Raw genomic sequence first — 21082 nt, 5'->3', positions numbered from 1 at the left:
ATATCAAATGTTTAAACTGAGAAAATGTATCATTTTAAGCGAAAATTTAATTGATTAAAAATGTCATGGCATCAACACAAAAAAGTTGGGACAAGACCATGTTAACCACTGTGTGGCATCCCCTCTTCTTTTTATAACAGTCTGCAAACGTCTGGGGACTGAGGAGACAAGTTGCTCAAGTTTAGGTATAGGAATGTTGCCCCATTCTTGTCTTAGGCTCAGTTTCTTAGGTCTTCTTTGTCGTATCTTCCTCTTTATGATGTGCCAAATGTTTTCTGTGGGTGAAAGATCTGGACTGCAGGCTGGTCATTTCAGTACCCGGATGCTTCTTCTACACAGCCATGATGTTGTAATTGATTCAGTATGTGGTCTGGCATTGTCATGTTGGAAAATGCAAGGTCTTCCCTAAAAGAGACAACGTCTGGATGGGAGCATATGTTGTTCTAGAACTTGGATATACCTTTCAGCATTGATGGTGCTCATCTTTCCAGATGTGTAAGCTGTCCATGCCACACACACTCATGCAACCCCATACCATCAGAAATGCTTCTGAACTGAGCGCTGATAACAACTTGGGTTGTCCTTGTCCTCTTTAGTCCGGATGACGTTGCGTCCCAGTTTTCCAAAAAGATCTTCAAATTTTGATTCGTCTGACCACAGAACACTTTTCCAATTAGCCACAGTCCATTTTAAATGAGCCTTGGCACAGAGAAAACACCTGCGCTTTAATTTAATTCTTTCCATTGGAAAATGGTGCTAGCAACTCCATGGTCAGGAGACCTTTCTATTTCACTGGGAAATGCATTAGATTATAGAAATAAAATGGGTTGTGAATGATATTTCCCTTTGACATGATGTCCAAATCCCTTACAAGCCAGATGTTTTTACTTTTTTCAGATGGTGTTGATGTCTTAATGAAGATTTGCAGTATAAACAACAAATAAAACCATCAAATATGCTTTTGTGCTGAACGTTTATTGTTGTGTTAGTAAAATACAGTCAGTGGCATTGTAGCGGAGAAAATACGCAATATATTCTGATTAATACAGTCTAATTAATACAGTTATGTTAAGGTACCCAACCAAAACCAGTGTTTCATGTGCAATTTTAGAAAATCATTTATATTATCTTCTTAAATTTTAATAAACCTTTATTGTATTTCATAGCTTTCAGTCGCTTGCACACTTGTGTGCATGAGTACACTTACATGTACTTCTCAGGTTGCTGTTTCCGGTAATTGTTGATCTTATTTTCCTCTGAACATTGAACATATTGCACACCCACAAATACATTCTGCATCAAGTGCATACCTGCCAACACTCCTGATATTATGGGGTTCTCCAGTTTTTTCCACTCTTCCTCCCACTCCCAATTTATGACATTCTTGCATCCACACTTTGCTAAGCAGAACATATCAGAACTCCAGGTTGTGGGAGACCGTGCATGCTGGATATGTATTTAATGTTTGATTGTGTGTATTTTGCACAGTTAAATGAGTTTACAAGTTTTTGCTTAAAATGCTGTATTCCCCGGTATCAGTAATTTTCTACCAATCAAAAATCATCATATTTTTAACAATCCAATGTTGGAAGGTGTGGGTGTTTAGTAAAGAAAAAAAAATAACGTTAGCTTGCATTTTGATAAAATTTGTGAAGAACGCAAAGCAATTCAACAAAATGGTAATTGTAACCCTTCTGATTCATCTTGGTTCCCTCGTGGCAATCAGTTAACCATTACTGCACAAAGATTTCCAGCTGACTGGTGACCTGCCTCACTGTAGGGCAGTCCAGGCACGCTATCAGCATCTTCTTCCCGGGATGCTGAGGGGTGATCATCTCTGTATACTGCAGTGATCCACCAGGGGCAATGTGACTGCAAATGAGAATGGATAGAGTTGTATATGCATACAAAATATTATATATACACCATTGTCAGCACCTCACTTGATGTGTTGAATAGTTAAAAGCAAACTGATTAGGGGCTGTTGAAAAAATCCAGCATACCTATGCTGATTAGATATGTTTTATGGATGGCATGGCAGCCGGTTTGAGCTAGTTTAAGCTGGTCCTTTAGATGTTCATGAACTGGTTAAAGTTAGTCCTGAGTAGAAGCTAGTTGCTTAGTATCAGCACATGACCAGCTTGAACCAGCTCATGACCAACTATGGACCAGCTTAAACTAGCTGCCATGCTTCAAAACATACATAACCAGTGTTTAAACAAGGTAACTCTAAACAAGGTAAACAGCCTTTTAATTAACATAATAGAATAACCATGGCTGATTTAATACTAAGATGTAACATAAAACATGAAAGAAAGCCAAACTGGACTCAAGAACAGCTGTGACGTCTTGACCAGCTTGAAAAGAAGGACATATTCATTAGATTAATTAACAGACATTTTAGTATGGTTTGATTTGGTCTGGTGACTTAGGAGTCCTCTTGACTACCCCAGTTTACACAGATTAAGGAGCTGGTTTAGCACTACAATTCTTTGTGAAATACTCTTAGATCCAAAATGTAGGAGTCCTAAAGTAAAACTGACAACCCCATTATTTTTAAGAGTTTCTCCTGAATGTGCTACTTTAAGCTTTACGATGTTTTGTGAATAGGTAATGGAAGGAAATGGAAAATAAATATGACAGAGGTTATTCCATCTTACTCGTATGTTTTCATTTTGGTTGTTATCAGACCAGGGCTTTCTAGGCGGAGCTGAATGTTTTTCAGGATGAAGTCAAAGGGATTTTGGAATGACACGGTGACCATGAAATCTCTTCCGAACCGGGGTGTTCCAGTCACCTGTAGATGAGTTATAATGACTGTCAACTAATGTAAAAGATCAAATGTATCACACATGTTCCCCTATGATTGGTTATGGAAGATGTATACCTTAATAGTGAGGTCTGGAGGCAGGAGGCTGACAATTCTCATTGTCGAAAGGGTCTTGTCGGTTTCCTCAATGCTTCCATACACCACAAAGAGCAGGTTGGACTGTTCCACCCGGTAAGGCATGTACTCTGAAGCTGTGACATCGATCACCACACTGGAGGCTGTGAAATGATTTTCAGAAATTAAGCAAAGCAATCTGAAATGCATGTGTCCAAAATCAACAGCAAACTTGTAAAGGCAGACTCACTTTTCCAGGGACCTACAGTTGCAGCTTTGTTGTCAAGCTTAAAGATGGAGCTGGTTATCCCTGTGTAATACACCACACAGCCAGTGATGATGGCGCTGAGGGTGCAGGTTTGGCTGGTCTGGTTCTTAATGTTCAGCGTCAGCTTGAAGTTGTCACCAATTTTGATGGTGCCAGCCTGGAGCTCGATGTCCACACCTGCTTCTGGGGGTTTCGTGTAATTCCTGGAAGGGACACCACGATTCTCTGCCATCTGCATGGCCTGCTTATCCTTGTCACTGCCTGGAATCAGAAAGAGTTGAAGGATGACAGGGAAGGGGATTGCCTAGGGAATGACCAGTCATGTCCAGGTGTTTTTGGAGCTTACCTTCTGGATGTTTATAGGCAGAAGTGATGTCCTCATAAGCATTACTGTTCACACGTTTGGTGATAAGGAGCTTTCCAACATACGTGGTGTCCACAAAGACGATCTTTGTGTTTCCGTACTTATCAGACTGATGGTAGACCACATCACTGTTCAGCTTAAGATAGGAGAAAGAGTTTTTCCATTGTTTAAATGCAAGTTGCAGCAGTGATTTAAAGATCTTGTAAGCTAAAGACTGATGGTAAGTAAACATCAAAGAGCATTGACATGCTTCTTACCTCCGCAAAGACAAACCTTGCATCAAACGGATAGCTGAGCTCTCCCTCTTTGATGGCATTGACGGACGTTGGGCCACATCGATAAAGACCTGTATGGGACATGCAAAATAACATATATATAAACTTGGGTCAAAAAGGCACTGCTATGGTGCGTTTATGATGTGGCAGAAGTCATGATACCATCACTAGTCTCCTGAGGGGTGCAGTCGATCACTTGCCAGCCAGAGAACTTTTCAGGCAGATCAGGCCTCTTCATGTACACCTCATTCCAGCTGTGGTAGTTCCTGTGAAGCACAGTGTCATTGTCACTAAACAACATGTGACCATCATTACCTGTCAGAATGTGTATGCTTTGTGTGTCTCACCAGACCGAATCTTTCGTTCGGCTTCTGTTCACTCTCCCATCTTCATCCAGTATAATGTCAGTCTTCAGGTTGCCTGTGTTGTCGTGAGCAGAGCAGTAATTGGAGATGACTCGTCCGGGGATCCCGAGACATCGCACGACTGGGTGAGATCATCATAGAGCCATGGTTATGCCTCAGTCTTTTTAGCAAGATGCTAAATAACCTGAATTTCAGAACCAATAAAGCATGTAGCGTCACCATACTCACACGTGTTCAGCACACCAGCAAACACCCAGCACTGTGCAAAGCACACAGGCACACAACCGTCTCTGGCATATTTGAGCAGGATCTCAGGGCTTCCGGTCCAGGCAGTGGGTGCTGTCCCTGTGGAGTAATCACCACTCCAGTTGCCAACCAGGACACCATCATCATCCTGAGAGTTAATCTGAAAATATACCACCATAAAGCCTATATGTATATGTGTGTGTGTGTGTGTGTGTGTGTGTGTGTGTGTGTGTATATATATATATATATATATATATATATATATATATATATATATATATATATATAGGACCAACCAAAAGTTTGGAAACATTATATTTTTAATGTTTTTGAAAGAAGTTTCTTCTGCTCATCAAGCCTGCACACTGTAAACCCTGATAAGTTCACAGAACTCAAAAAATATTTTGTAACAGATTACACAAAAACATTTAAGTGATGTTTTTAAATGTTTTAAGTTTACATAAACTTAAAAAATTTAATTCCAGTTGCCTTAAATTATCTCAGAGTTATCTTAAATAATTATATTTCTGAACTTATAATTAGGGAGTAATTCACTCATAATTTTATCTATTTTTCAACTCCTATAATGTAGGAAATACACTCAAAATTAGGCTTTTGCTGTCCATCCTCAGTCTAACCACAGGCTCTACTCTTCACCACAACGGTAACACTACAAATCCAACATAACATAAACCTTTGTAAAATCTAATATAACACAACATTTATGTATTAACTTATGTCCCTCTATGTTAATCTTGTGTAAAAACACACAAAATAACACTTAATTTCTAAATTTATTTTCCTTGTTTTCTGATGCAAAGCATGCTGGGAACTAGAAAACACAATCATTTTAAGTTCACCTCACTACAACAAATTTTTGAGTTAACAGAACTTATTTAAATTAAGTCCAATGAACTTTCCTTATTATTTGAGTGCAATTAACTAATTTAATTTGATTAATTTCACTGTTCGGTTTTACAGTGCATTTATTTGATCAAAAATACAGAATTTTTTTTAATATTGTGATATATTATTACAATTTAAAATAATTGTTTTTAAATTTATTATACTTGAAATTATCATTTATTTCTGTGATGCAAAGCTGAATTTTTAGGATCATTATCACATAATCCTTTAGAAATCATTCTAATATGACGATTCATTATCAAAGTTGGAAACAGTTCTGCTGCTTAATATTTTTTAAAGGCAGGGTAGGTAAAAAAATGTATAAAAAAACTTTTTTTCCATATTTGTTTAAACTTTATTTATATATCAATACATAATTAAAATGTATGTACTCTGAAAAAGAAAGTATAAAAATCGAGTGTCTGTAGACCTCTCACGACTGTTTTAAAGACAGCTCATTATTTCCATTCACTCCACCCCCTCCCTTCTGGGCTCCTTCCAAAGCCACGCCCCAAAACACAAGAATGCGCGACTCCGACCACTGAGCTGGAAGACGCATTATTTACCTGAGACGAGCGGAGAGGAAGGAGCACAGTGCATGTAGTGACATCGTGTCAGAATCACATGTAATAAAAATAACTTTATAATTATGAAGATAAACAAACAAGATGTATTTTAGTACTCCCTATCAAGCTAGCATATTGATATTGGTAAAGTTTAAAATATATATTTTTTGATTAGCTAACGAGCTAGTTGTCTATAAGGCCAAGCTAAAAACAGGTTGCATGATACACGTTTTTCCATTATCATCATTTACACTGTGATGAAGATGAATTTCGTGTAAGATTCATAACGTTGTTCTGCATGTAAGAGTTTCCATAGCCCCTTTCACACTGCCATTCCGGCAAATACAGGGGTAAAGTGTTCCTGTAATTGTTCCCTGGTCGCTAGATTTTGCACTTTCACACTGCCAGTGATGACCCGGTATATGTGCGTGCTTTCACACACAACCCTTGAAGATCCCGTAACGACACGTGACATCAGCGCGTGACATGTAATGTACGAGTCGACAACGCTTGGCACGTTATACTTTAACTGAAGCAAGCAAACGATCTTGGCGTCAGCGCGGAAAGTGAGGAACTAACTGATCTCTGCTTCATTACAGTTTGCACATATGTTTTCGTCGCGAATGTTGATCTTCCTTCAAAACAGCCGGTAAAAGAGTCGCGCGATAACGCGCGTCATCACTTCGATACGGAATTAGATCTGGCTTTTGTTCACACAGCGCTCGTTCCGGATCGATTACCGCAATGTTACTAGAGTCCCTTTCACACTGCACATCGGACCCGCAATATTCCCGTAACATTGCCTGGTCGCCTTCTGTGTGAAAGCAACCACGTCCCGGAATTGATTACCGAATCGAACCCGGGTCGGGGACACAGTAACATTGCGGTAATCGATCCGGAACGAGCGCTGTGTGAACAAAAGCCAGATCTAATTCCGTATCGAAGTGATGACGCGCGTTATCGCGCGACTTTTTTTCCGGCTGTTTTGAAGGAAGATCAACATTCGCGCCGAAAACATATGTGCAAACTGTAATGAAGCAGAGATCAGTTAGTTCCTCACTTTCCGCGCTGACGCAGAGATCGTTTGCTTGCTTCAGTGAAAGTATAACGTGCCTAGCGTTGTCGACTCGTACATTACACGTCATGCGCTGATGTCACGTGTCGTTAAGGGATCTTCAAGGGTTGTGTGTGAAAGCACGCACATATACCGGGTCATCACTGGCAGTGTGAAAGTGCCAAATCTAGCAACCAGGGAACAATTACAGGAACACTTTACCCCTGTATTTGCCGGAATGGCAGTGTGAAAGGGGCTTAGGTCCCCGACCCGGGTTCGATTCGGTAATCAATTCCGGGACGTGGTTGCTTTCACACAGAAGGCGACCAGGCAATGTTACGGGAATATTGCGGGTCCGACGTGCAGTGTGAAAGGGGCTCATGATGAAAGCATTGTTGACTCTGATGAGGACTGCACTCCAGAGACAAGTACCGCATCGTCAGCTCGAGGACAGGTCCGGGGTCGAGGGCGAAGCAGAGGAGGTCGTGCAAGAGGCCGTGCAACTAGGGTCCGAGGAAGTAGACGCCGAGGACGGGGTGGTCGAAGTGCAGGGCAAGGAGCACTTGAGTTCCCTCAGTTCTCGCCATCGCTGGAAAGCCACGCCGATATTAACTCGCGTTTTATTTCTTTGTTTATCCAAATACTTTTTGTTCATTGCCTTTTTGTACTGTTACTGTCTTCCTTTTTTTTGCCTGGTTTGCCTTCACTAACTGCATAGGCCGGTACTGTGAATTTTGCTTGCTGTTTCTCTGCCATTGTTTTGGTATTCCTAGGATCCGTGCCTCTTAAATTTCCTCAAATCAAACGTGCGTGCGCAAGTGGGCAGGTCATGTGTGGCAAAAGGGTGGTTGCCATGGTTGCGAGAGAGTGACAGTCGCCTAAGCCAATCCTATGTTTCGTCCCGAATGGAAATAATGAGCTGTGTTTAATACAGATTAAACAGTCTAGAGTCACTCGATTTTTATACTCTTTTTTTTTTTATCAGAGTACTTACATTTTAATTATGCATTGATATATATAGAAAGTTTAAAGAAATTTGGAAGAAAGTTGTTTATAAATGTCTTACCTACCCTGCCTTTAAGAACGTGATACTTTTTTAGTATCATTTGATGAATAAAAAGTGAAAAAAAAAAGAAGCTATGTTTTTAAAATATTAATATTTTGTAATAACAATATACACTACTGGTCAGTAATTTGGGGTCAGTAATTTTTTTCTTTCTTTTTTAAAATAAAATCAATACTTTTATTCAGCAAGGATGTGTTAAATTGATAAAAAGTGACAGTAAAGAAAATGTATTATTAGAATATATATTATTAGATTTTTTTTTTTTTTTTTTGTTGTTGGAATAAATGCAGTTCTATTTAACCATTTATAAATCAAATATATTAGACAGCAGAACAGTTTCCAACACTCATAATAAATCAGAATATTAGAATGATTTCTAAATGATTATGTGATAGACTGGATGTTACATGTGACACTGAAGGCTTGAGTAATGATGCTGAAAATTCAGCTTTGCATCGCAGGAATATATATATATATATATATATATATATATATATATATATATATATATATATATATATATATATATATATATATATATATATATATATATATATACAGTAAAGACCAAAATGTGTTAATTCATAGTTTTGATGCCTTCAGGGTGAATCTATAATTTTCATAGTCATGAAAATAAAGAAAAGTGTTTGAATTAAATATGGACTAATCCAAACTTTTTTGCAGCAGTTTACTTCTGCTACAAAATGAGTGGTATTGCCATGTACAGGACATTGAAGGTACTATACTGTGTGCGTTTTGCCCTTACTCACCAAGCTTGTTATTAAGTCTACTTTCTGCGAATATGAGTGCATTTGCAAGTAGCTGACTCATAAATGCGATCAGCTACTTTTTGTTTTTAACTGGCATTTCTCTAGGTGGTTGAGGACCAGTGCAGTTGTTGAGCCTACATTCAGTATAAGTAAAACACTTTAGTACTGTAAAAATCTGATAATCTGAGACTTCTCAAGTTGTATTGGAATTGCTGACTTGTAATTGAGTCAGTGTCACTGTAAGGTATCTGTACTTTTACTCAAGTATTGTTTTCAGGTTTGGCATTTATACCTCTTGAATCGATCTACTCCTTCTTTTATCAATGATCCGAATCCAATCTATTTTCACAAAACTTTAATTTTGTTCAAAATGTTGCTTTTTTCATGAAACCTGTCTACGTTCAAGTGTTGATAAAAAAGAATGCTAATGATATTCATTCAAAAAAATATTAAATCATACCAGGGCGGATCCCTGCCGAACTACTTCGATGGCATTTCCACGGTACAGCAGCGGTACTTTCCCAGCATCCAGAACCAAAAGACAGGCATCCAGAACCCCCTTTTCAAACTACAGGAAAACATATAAAATGTTGAATGATGGTATCAGGTACTATAAGAGGAAGAACATTTGTTTTCTTTGTAAAAATTCAACTCCAGAGTACTGCCAACCTGCCCAAAGTTCCAGGCACGGGAGGTTATGTTGTTGAAATCTCCATTGTAGATGATCCCCACATCATTCATCACATACTCCTGTCTGTCAGTATCTTTGGCCATATACACCACATCCTCTATGTGGCAACAATTTGAGATATGCATTATCATGCATTATCATCATTAAAAATATAACATTTTGTTGCCATTATGCTACACAAGTGTATACTTGTACTTACTAGGGTCCCAAGGATTGAACAGAACATAGAAATCAGTGTCAGGGTTCCTCGGAGTGCGCTGTCTTCCAAAATCAGTGATTACTGCTACAAAGGTGCGGAATCGGCCAATGATGCAGCTGGCGTCAGTTGTTATGCCCACCATCACTTCATTGCCTTGCATGCCAATCACGCGACCACTCCAGTTTCCATCACGATTCTCTTTTCCAATGGACACGATGATGTAGGTGTCCTTGTATTCATCAGGTGCATCGCCTGTGAGGACAGATGTATGCTAGTATTGAAGGACAGCACACCCATAAATTAACATTATATCATCATTTTATTTTAAATATGATATTTCTGAGTATGTCTGAAGCAGCAAGAATGAGTTTTGGTCATACAGTGAAAGTCAGTGTGGTCCAAAACAGGCTCAGAAATGAACTTTTCCATTAAGGGGAATTTAATAAAAAAAATAAAAAATAAATAAAATTATATATATATATATATATATATATATATATTTTTACATTCATAAGGGTGATTTTAATCACCACCTTAATAATTGTTTTCTGTGTTGTCTGTAATATATATATATATATATATATATATATATATATATATATATATATATATATATATATATATATATATGTACATATGTATGTATGTATGTATATATATATATATATATATATATATATATATATATATATATATATATATATATATATAAACTTGAATTAAACAAAATAAAAACTAACTATTTAGAAACAGGAGCTAATATGAATGGAAAATAATGACAAAAAAAAACTTTATTGTAGATTATTGCTCTTGATAATGCAAAATGTATTATTAATGTCAATTAATACAGTACTACATGCCATTCAAGAAAAAACATTAATTAACTGTGCACATGATTTACTAATTCCATTCCCTCGCTGTACTAAAACATGCACAATTTAGCAAATCAAGGGAATGAAATATTAAATAGTGAACACAATTTAACCCATTCTTTTTTTTTTTTCTGCATGCCATGTGTGGGGTTCTGTAGAATACAAATAAAAACATTTTTTTTTAGTTATTTTGGGGTAACATGTCGGCCCATGACATCTAGTCTAGTGCATGTTATGCAAAAACTCCTGTTATAATAACTGAAGCTATGAAATGTATTGTTTAATTCTCCCAAAAGGAATTCACTCTTATAGATTCCCCATAGACTTTTCCAAAATGGCCAACTTTACAGCAGAAAAAAAATGTGTTTGCAGGCTGATTATCATAGTATTATATAGTATCATACATTTCTCCAGTGCTTGAGACATCAGGCTTTCTGGATTTTGAATGTATAAGAAAGATTGCAAAATACTTATAAATCAGTGTTGAAATAAGTATTTGTAAAAGATGGTGAAACAAGATTGAGATATGATTATATTGACAAATGATTCTAATGCCAGACAGATAGAGTGCTGTAGACCTAAAAACAGCCATGAAATTTTCTTTGATGTTGATGGAAGTGATCAGTGTTGTAAAGTATTAGATTAAACTATGTCAATGTCAATTTTATAATTGTTTTACAATTTGGCAAATTGGTGACTGATTTGTATGGAATTGTATGTTCTCATAATGTCCCAGTTGAGGTTAGGTTTGCTTCTTAAATTAATCAATTAATTATTTGTTAAAAGCATACGATTGAAATTGGGTTAGAAGATAAATAAACTGTTAATTATCAGACATTTGTGCCAACTCAATCCGAGCAGCATCTTCAAGGAACAGCTTAAGAAACATCTCTGCCGTCTAACACATGCACTCTCTATTCTATTCTATCCACTTGTTTTCTTTTATTTATAATACAATTTATAATACCATGAGTGGCTCTAGCTCTATATATTCTATTTCTTATGTATTATATTTAAAAAAAAATGATATGTGTACTGCATTTGACTATCACTTTTTTTGTTTGACTACAAGTCGCTTCGGATAAAAGCGTCTGCTAAATGATTAAATGTAAATTTGATGGTTTGAAAGATCTGCTCACCAATCATGAACTCCAAATGCACATTGTCCTGCTGGTCATTCAAGGGTCGGTTAAAGTTGATGATCATGATGAATTCTTGATTCCTGCGCACAATGAGGTTGCTGTTCTTGTACTTGCTGGTGTTGTGCGCTTTCTTGTTGTCTGTCATATACATATCAACACCCAGTACAGAGAGAGCTTGTGTTGCTGGAAAATAAAAGACAAAAAGAACTTAGATGATCTATAGAATATAAACCTTATAATTGCTGCTGAGTCCGGGCTAACTGTTTCAGAACAATTACAATATATTTATTAAGACATCTAGTAGTATTTAAAGGCTTTCTTTGGCTTGTCTTATCGTCTAATCATGCTTATGATAACGGATGAGCATCTATAACCTTTAATCTATAATAGTTTGTGTAAAGACTTAAGCAATGACAAACTGTTAATAGGACTATATACAATGTAATGCAAATATTACTATTAATAATTAATTATTTAAATAATACTATTATTAAAATAGTTATATTTAATATACATAAATGTATGTTTATAATTAGAGTGGCCTTATATAATATAAAAAAAAAGAAAACTTTGCAGGATACAGTGAATCCAGGATAAAAACAAATCCCAAACCTATAAGCAGTGACAAAAAATGTCCATTAGGGATGAAAATTCAATTTATTTCCAGGGGCATTTTTAAAAACCCTTTATAAAGGCAACACTTATAAATGTATGTGTCTGCTTTCCAAGTTTTTAAATGTATTTAAAACATGCAATTATAATAATAATATATAATAGGGCTGTTCCCAATCAAATGAACTCTGAACTGGCATTAGATTTATTTATTATAGAAATATAGAAATGCTGGAAGAAAATGAAATGATACTTTAAATGTGAAACAGAAAAAAAGTTAATATTGACAATATTATGCCTAACATACATAAATTTATATTAACTTAAAGCTTATGTTATAACTATCCATTAAATGGTAAAAAAAAAAAAAAAAAAAAAAAAAAAAAAAAAAAAAAAAAAAAAAACTTTAATCTATAAATGTGTTAATTTCAAGCACTTGTTTAATGTGCACATATTTCAGTTGAGTATGAATGAATAGAACTTTACTGGGTGCTCTTGGTTGGGCTCCTTTGAAAGGCTCAAACTCAGGTGTTTTAGACTCATGTGAGTTTGATTTGGCTAAGGTCATACGGCCACGCTGGGGTCCCGAGGGCTCAAGGGTAGAGAAGTCACTAAACATGATGTACACAAGATGTCTTGATGTTTGCCTGGAAGAGAGATCATATTAACATTAGACTTTAAAAACTGACATATACATCTGAAGATTCACTGCAGCTGCAGAGGACAGGACAGATAGTCCATCAGGTGCATGGATGTACATGTGTGTTTAAAGAAAAATACTCTGTCTATTTCTTTCTGTTTTCTGATATGATGCAAAATGGTGTTGGATTATTTTAGGAAAGGCAAATTCTCAGTGAAACTGTGAGAATCATAAAGCACTGATGAAATATGATTCTCAACTGAGCAATGCAGCATCAGAAGCAGAAGCAGCATCAATCACAGAATTATTCAGAGCATTGTTCTAAAGTTTGGAGTCTGTAAGATTTTTTAATGATTTCAGAAGTGGCTCACCAAGGCTGCATTTGTTTGATCACAAAATACAGTAAACACAGTAATATTTTGAATAACTATGTAAATATATTTTAAAATCTAATTTCCAGCATCGTTCTTCCAGTCTTTGGTGTCACATGATCTTCAGAAATCATGAAAATATGCTGATTAGCCGCTCAAGAAACATTTCTGATTATTATCAAGCAGATTATTTCTGCTTCATATGTTCTGTGGACATTAGAATGAATATAAATATGTATTTGAAAAATAAATAATCTGTTTCATTATTTATATTTTTTCTACTGTCACTTTTGATTAATTTAATGCACTTTTGCTAAATTAAATTAATTTCTTAGAAAAAAAAAAAAAAAAAAAAAAAAAACAGTTTCCCCCTGTTTGTTACATGCAGTAACACATTTACTTAATGGCAATTACATTGCTTAACAATTTCAAATCATGAGGGAATGAAAATCTCTGAAAAGAAAAGAAGAGAAGAGCAGAAAAAATAAATGAAAAGATGTTCTGTAGTTGTGAAGCAAAACACTGATAAATTTGATTAAAAAAAAATATATATATATATATATTACAAAAGATCTATTTTAACATCCAAGTGCTACTTAAAATACTACTGAGACCCATACATGACATGATACAAAAAAAATTGTTTTAGTAAATCAGTAATATTGAAATAAAATGAGGGACAACAACAACAACAGCAACAACAACAAAAATAAATCATGTGAATGCATTCTTAATTTATTGTTAACACACACACACACACACATATGTGAGAAGATACAAATACATCTACACTGCAGAAATCTGGTAAATGCATCTAAAGATTTAATTTCAATGTGAGAGAATTAAGCAGAAAGCAGTCAAAACCTAGACCAAACCGAAAGCAATGTATTAATGACCAAAACCAAAGCTCAGAAACTTTTTACAAAGATTCATGAAAAGTGTTGAACTCACGGTGTCTGTAGAAGAGTAGATTGTCTGCTGAGAAGCTCCAGGCAGATGTGTTGATGAAGAGCCTCATGCTGATTAATATACGCTCAGGACTTCCTCTTCCACTGGAGACAAACACCTCCAAGGAACCACAGCCACCAAAGTCAAGAAGATCCCAAGATCAGGTCAGTCTGACACACACATCTGTGACCCTGCTTCTGATTCTCGATGACAACAGCATATTCAGACCATCACTAACAATAGATGACAAATGTTATGATGCTAAGTCACTTCCATATTTTAGTTTACATGTCAAAAGAATCAAATTGACATCAGTTTATCCATTTAACCACTTCATTTGATTGGCTGAGGTACTATGACTATGATATTTACAACTGTCCCTTATTTCACAAGGTTTACTTTTGAGGCATACAATTCAACATTTTATTGTGCAAAAATAACAGCATAAAGTTCCCAATGCCATTTTAACTTACACAATTCTTAAGAGGTTGTCAGTTTCAGTCAATAAATGAGTGGCCTTCAAGAACATAAATACTATTTTCTGACAAAAAATCAATAGGCAAGATGAAAATTCATGCTGGTGAAATATCATACCTCAGATCAAATGTTTATGATGATGTCTTCTCAGAGAAGTGGATAATATAAAAACAGCATATAAGCCAAGAACAGCCTAGAATCAAAATACAAAAAATCCAACATATCAGCTTTGTTACTAAATGTTGTCAACCAGAGCCTAAAACTGTGATATGAGAGTAAAAGAGGGATGTTAAAAATGACTTTGGGTGCAATCTGACTTAACTGAAAAGAAAATGGCTCAGTAATATCATAACTAATACTCGAGCAGCAGCGACTCATAAGTCAGACCCGAAATACCAGGGAAAAAAAAATAATAAATAAAAGAAAAAGACAACTACATCTGGGTAAATTTCAATTGAATATTATAATAACTGTGTGAACTGATCACATGTAAGGCAATAAGTGAATTTTCAGAAGTCAGGGTGTGTGAGACGCTGTTCTTAGAAAAATAAAACAATTATGTCTCATTATTACAGAGACATAAATACATGGAAATGTATTTAAAATACAAATACAAACTACTGTGTGGAAAAATGTATTTAAATACAAATACAAAATACTGTGTGGAAAAAAGTGGGAGATTTGAAGGTGACAGTGAGAGCTTCTCCGCCGGGCCACGCCCCACGGACCTCTTACCCCTTCCGCAGTGTTTGTCCTGTGCGGCTGCGGGGTGATTTTGCTGGGCTGTCTTATGGCAATGGATCATTCAGTTTGCCGCCGGAGATCAGATGTCGATTACAGCATCGGGGATGGGTTGTTGACCTCTGTGGATGAAGATTTGGCGGGGCTGCCCCCCTCGGGTGTTGTCGCCACTGCCGAATTGGACCCAGAGTTGACAGCTGTGCTTGCCCGGGCAGCTGTGAGCAACAGGATGGAGGTGAATACACCACCCAGCCCTGAGTGCTCATGGCTGTTTGATTGGTTCTCGGTGTGGAGCGCGACTCACAACCGCGTTTTACTCTAGTTCCTTTTTTCCTGGATGTGAATGGGGAAGTGATGTAGACGTGGATGGCCCCTTTTACGGCCGGAAGCAGCTCATTTCGTTCCTCCGTCCTAACTACCCTTGATGGCGGGGCAGCTAGGGGTGCGTTGACATTCCCCAGCGGGAGAGTGCGATTGCAGTGCACTTGTGTCTGTAAAACGCCGCCACTGGGAGGGATAGTCCGCACCTCTCACCCAAGGCCTGTAAGCTGTCGGCCGCGCTCTCTTCCAAGGCTTCCAGTGCTGCGGGCCAAGCTGTCTCTGCTTTGCATGCCATGGCTATCCTGCAAACCCAACAAGCCAAGGCTTTAACAAATGCACGAGGGAAGGACCAACCCGAGATTGATTGACCTCCCCCTTCCGGGTAACCGAAGTCACAACACAGTCCCTTGGGTAGGCGATGTCCACTCTGGTGGTCCAGGAGTGCCGTTTCAGGTCCAGCCTGGTCTGTATGAGAGACACTGACAAAGTGCACTTTCTCGATGCTCCTATATTCCAGGCTGTCCTGTGTGCCGACGCTGTCAGGGGCTGTGCCCAGTAGTTCCTGACAGAACAACAGCAGACTGAGGCCATACAGCACATCTCGCCACGACGTGATCCTCCGGTTGCCACCATTCCATCGCAGGCAGTGCCTCAGCCGTGGGCGCCCCCCTGCGTCCTCCACACGGCGTGTCGAGCCCCGCGCAGGAGAGCGGCGCCCACCGTGTCACTCCCGGCTACGAAGTCGTCAAAGAAGTCGACTAAGCGGCCCTGACACGGGCAACTCAGAGATGTGGGAATCTGCTCTTCAGGAGCTTGCTAAGACAGCGCCACTCCTTCCCCCGGAGGAGGGCCGGGTGGAAAATCTTCAGTTATGTTTCTTTCTGTTCCGCCGCTGGCCAAATGGCCAGTGGCACCCACTTTTTCAATGAAAGAGCAATTTCCCTTTCCTCCGAGTTGCAAGGCTCGTGGGTTGACGATAAGCGACGCACTGCCTCCTCATTCTCACCCACGACGCCCCCTTTTGCCAGCGGCCAAGAGGTCGTGGTTCGAAGACGCAACGCCTCTCCACGCGTCTCTGGCCAATTCCTCCGGGAACACGGGGAGAGTGGCTGTGATGACCCAGGATGCAATGCCTTCTGGTCCTTCCGACACGACTCCCCATCACTGCGGGTATGTCGACTGTCCCTTTGGTGCCACTTGTACGGAGTCTGGGAGCATGGCTTGCGCTGCCCAACCCGTCACGCTGGCTCATCCGGACGGTCCGACTTGGCTACGCGATTCAGTTCACCCGGCGACCCCCCAAGTTCAATGGCATGCTCGAGACTTCGGTGGCAGTCCGGGACGCCTCTGTCTTGTGCGAGGAGATTGCTGTCCTGCTGGCGAAGGATGCAATCGAGCCGGTCCCTCCAGCCGAGATGAGGATGGGGTTTTACAGCCCTTACTTCATCGTGCCCAAGAAAAGCGGTGGCCTTCGACCTATCCTGGATCTGCGAGTCTTGAATCGGGCCCTACACAAGCTCCCGTTCAGGATGTTGACGCAGAAACGCATTATCAAATGCGTCCAGCGCCAGGATTGGCTTGCAGCGATCAACCTGAAAGACGCATACTTTCATGTCTCGATCCTCCCTTGTCACAGGCCGTTCCTGAGGTTTGCCTTCGAGGGTCAGGCGTGGCAGTACAAGGTCCTCCCCTTCGGGCTCTTCCTGTCACCCATTGTCTTCACGAAGGTCGCGGAGGGCGCCCTTGCCCCACTCTGGGAAGAGGGCATCAGGATCCTCAACTATCTTGATGACTGGCTCATTATGGCCCGGTCCCGAGAAGAGTTGTGCGATCACAGGGACTTCGTGCTCCGGCACCTCAGTCAGTTGGGGCTTCAGGTCAACCGGGAGAAGAGCAAGCTCTCCCTTCTGCAGAGAATCTCTTATCTCAGTATGGAGTTAGACTCGGTGAGTATGACGGCACATCTCACCAGCGAGCGTGCCCAGTCAGTGCTGAACTGCCTGAGTTCCTTCAGAGGCAGGACAGTGGTACCACTGAAACACTTTCAAAGGCTCCTAGGGCATATGGCATCCGCAGTCACAACACTCGGGTTGCTTCATATGAGGCCATTTCAGCACTGGTTGCACTCCCGAGTCCCGAGATGGGCATGGCGCCACGGTACACATCGTGTCACCATCACACCGATGTGTCGTCGCCTATTCAGCCCCTGGTCGGACCTTGCCTTTCTACAGGCTGGCGTGCCCTTAGAACAAGTGTCCCGGCACGTTGTTGTCACAACAGATGCCTCCAACTAGGCTGGGGCGCGACATGCAATGGGCAGGCAGCTTCAGGGTCCTGGACAGGACCTCGACTGCTTTGGCACATCGACTGACTGGAGTTGCTGGCAGTGCATCTAGCTTTGCGACGGTTTCGTCCACTGTTGCTGGACAGGCACGTGTTGGTCCGCATGGACAACACTGCAGCTGTTTTGTACATCAACCGACAGGGCAGTCTACGATCACGTCACATGTCTCAACTCTCCCGCCATCTCCTCCTCTGGAGTTAGATGTGGCTCAAGTCGCTGCGCGCTGTCCACATCCCGGGGGAGCTCAATCGTGCAGCCAATGCGCTCTCATGACAGCTCACTTTCCCCGGGGAATGGACGGTCCAGCTGATCTGGAGTCGATTCGGGGAAGCCCAGGTAGACCTGTTTGCTTCACATGAGTCCTCCCACTGCCAGCTGTACTATTCCCTGTCCCAGGCCCCCCTGGGCACAGATACACTGGCACACAGCTGGCCTCTGGCTTTATGCAAGTATGCATTTCCCCGAGTGAGCCTGCTCGCACAGACACTGTGCAAGGTCAGGGAGGATGAGGAACAGGTCCTCTAGGTTGTGCCTTACTGGCCCACCCGGACCTGGTTTTTGGAACTCATGCTCCTCGTGAAAGCCCCTTCCGAGCAGTCTGTCGCCAGGCCCAGTACTGGCGTTAGCATGCCCGGAGTTCCGGTCAGCCCCTGTACTTGGCTAGGTGTTCATATGGCTTGGTCCCTACGGGTAATCCCATATGTGTATTCTTCCATGGTAAGGTTTCCTTCTTGGCAAACCCGTGTCTTCCCTTGACAGACCCGTTCTGTCAGTCTCTTCTGGCAGCCGTTCCATCCCTACTCCAAGGTAGGACCTGCCTCAGAGATCCCTTCCATATGTAGTACTGCCCCCTGGGTCAGTCCACATCGGTATATCCACATGTCACCTCCCTATGGGTAGGATGTGGTCTCCGTAGCGACCTTTTCCTAAGGCTTGCTTCCCCATTGTCTTGCCAGCTGAAAGAACATATAGGGAAGATTTGAAGCAATCTTTCTCTGAAGGTTGAAATCCCTTCCATTAACTTTATGTGGGCGGAACAGCAGCGTTGCCTTCTCCAGCAGCGATGTACTCACCCTTTGGTCCCTTCGGTACCAAGGTCAGTGAATTTGCGCTGGGGCTTTGGGAAGGTTACGACCTTAAGCATAGCTTTTGTGGCACGCCAGGGCTTGTCAACAATTGCAGCACCACAGGGTTGTGACGAGGTTCAGGTTGTGGCGTTTTCCATAGGACCCCATATATCGTTCGACATAACTCGTAGTGACCGACAGATAGGGAACGTCTCGGTTACGTACGTAACCCTCGTTCCCTGATGGAGGGAATGGAGACGTTATGTCCCCATGCCACAACCTTGAACCGGTCGCTGTTGCCAGGACACGTTCTCGGATCCTCAGCGTAAAACCTAATGAGTGGATGCATCTGTCGCCCTATTTATACCCGTTGGCACGGGGAGTGGCTCAGGTATGTTAATCCACTAGCCAATTTTCATTGGCGTTTTCTCTTAAATTCAGAGATGATTGGCCTCCCAAGTGAGACCCCATATGTCGTTCGACATAACGTCTCCGTTCCCTCCATCAGGGAACGAGGGTTATGTACGTAACCGAGACGTTTTGATACCACAGCAAAAACTGAATTTCAAACTCTTTTGTTGCTTTTTTTTTTAACGTTAATAGTATATTAACTTTTATATTTGTTTAATGTAAAGTTTATTTGTTTCTATATACATAATTAGAAAATATAAAGTTTATCTAAAATATATTTTTTTAAATTAAAAATCATTTGGCACAATTTTTTTTGGTGAACAATACAACTAAAAGTGTGGTGTATCTTTCATCATTGTCCTCACAAATGCACACAATCACTACACTAAACTGATGTAGACAGACAATGATTAACCTAATTATTTCATCTCTACATAAACAAACATTTGCATAGATGGGTAAACAATAACAAAACAATAACAATTTGGAAATGTGTACATTTTCATAAAGCACCATGTTTGTAAAATTTTAAATGATTACATTTACAAAATGAGCCTGCATAGCAGAAATAATGAATTAAAGTAATGGTGAGTGTTTAATACAATCGTTAATTGAAATACAATAATTCGTGAATTAAAAAAACATATATAACAGTATTGTTCAATTTAGTGTTATGCATATGTTATCATATCATATTTTGTTCTAATGTCACAAGTCACAATTTCAAGTTTACTGGGTTTAACTTGATTATTTGGTTAGGGTTTAAGAAGTGTACTAAAAAACTTTTTCACGTGTCATCAAAATGACCCACAACCTAATCAGCTTACATGTGAAGAAATCCATTTATTCACAAACTTCTCACGGTGGTTTGGAGAACAATTACTCAGAGTCGCCTTCTGTCTTTTCACAGAATTATACAACGGAGAGCACGTCAAGCATAAATGCCTTGTAGGTTTACTGAGGAGCGCACGCAGTAAGCAGGTTCATGGAGTAGAGCCATGCGAATTGCGAAAGACTAAACAAGGCTTCAACTGCACAAAGCTAAAGAGAAAGCGGAAAGTCCTATGTAAAAGATTTAGAAAAAGTTCCATCGATTCACAATTTATACCATCGCTATGAATCTACGATATTGTCATATATCACCCATCCCTAACATGCAGTTACGTTAATGATTCAAACACATTTGACAAGCTACTTTAATCAACAAGTAGCACATCCTCACTTTATTCCAGAAAAGTTGCTGATCCAAGGCTGGGTTGTACAGATGCGGCTCACGTGGATGAATGTTGGGTTTGGGGGGGAGGGGCGTGTCTGGTCTGAACTAGTTGATGCATTAAAACAGCACCCTGATAAAGAGGTTGACTGGCTCAAAGTATTTTGAGTATTTTGAAAATACAAAAATACTCATCTTAAATGTATTTAAATACAAATTACATTTGATTTTTTCCAAAGGCTTTAAAATACAAAATACATAATAGTATT

The 21082-nt window shown here is 39.7% G+C and overlaps 1 protein-coding gene across 2 annotated transcripts; it reads right to left on the bottom strand.

The window, feature by feature from the left end:
* Positions 1 to 954: 954 nt before the first annotated feature.
* Positions 955 to 14376, bottom strand: LOC113066051 (coagulation factor XIII A chain-like). Of its 2 annotated transcripts, XM_026237647.1 has the most exons (15): positions 14243 to 14376; positions 12767 to 12927; positions 11666 to 11851; positions 9655 to 9906; positions 9434 to 9552; positions 9225 to 9332; positions 4385 to 4562; positions 4139 to 4277; positions 3954 to 4057; positions 3774 to 3862; positions 3499 to 3652; positions 3135 to 3413; positions 2888 to 3048; positions 2661 to 2797; positions 955 to 1872 (listed from the first exon to the last, which is right to left on the bottom strand). In XM_026237647.1, exons 2-15 carry the CDS (start codon positions 12897 to 12899, stop codon positions 1734 to 1736), a joined length of 2178 nt encoding a protein of 725 aa, XP_026093432.1. In that variant the 5' UTR covers positions 12900 to 12927; positions 14243 to 14376; the 3' UTR covers positions 955 to 1733. The 2 variants fall into 2 exon arrangements, with proteins under 2 accessions (XP_026093432.1, XP_026093431.1); XM_026237646.1 differs by lacking the exon at positions 14243 to 14376 and having other exon boundaries at positions 12767 to 13212.
* Between the last annotated feature and the right edge of the window lie 6706 nt (positions 14377 to 21082).

Source organism: Carassius auratus, chromosome 49, assembly GCF_003368295.1.
Source record: "Carassius auratus strain Wakin chromosome 49, ASM336829v1, whole genome shotgun sequence".
Lineage (NCBI taxonomy): Eukaryota > Metazoa > Chordata > Actinopteri > Cypriniformes > Cyprinidae > Carassius > Carassius auratus.
The sequence above is the reverse complement of the archived record's forward strand: the minus strand, read 5'-3'. Positions and strand labels throughout refer to the sequence as shown.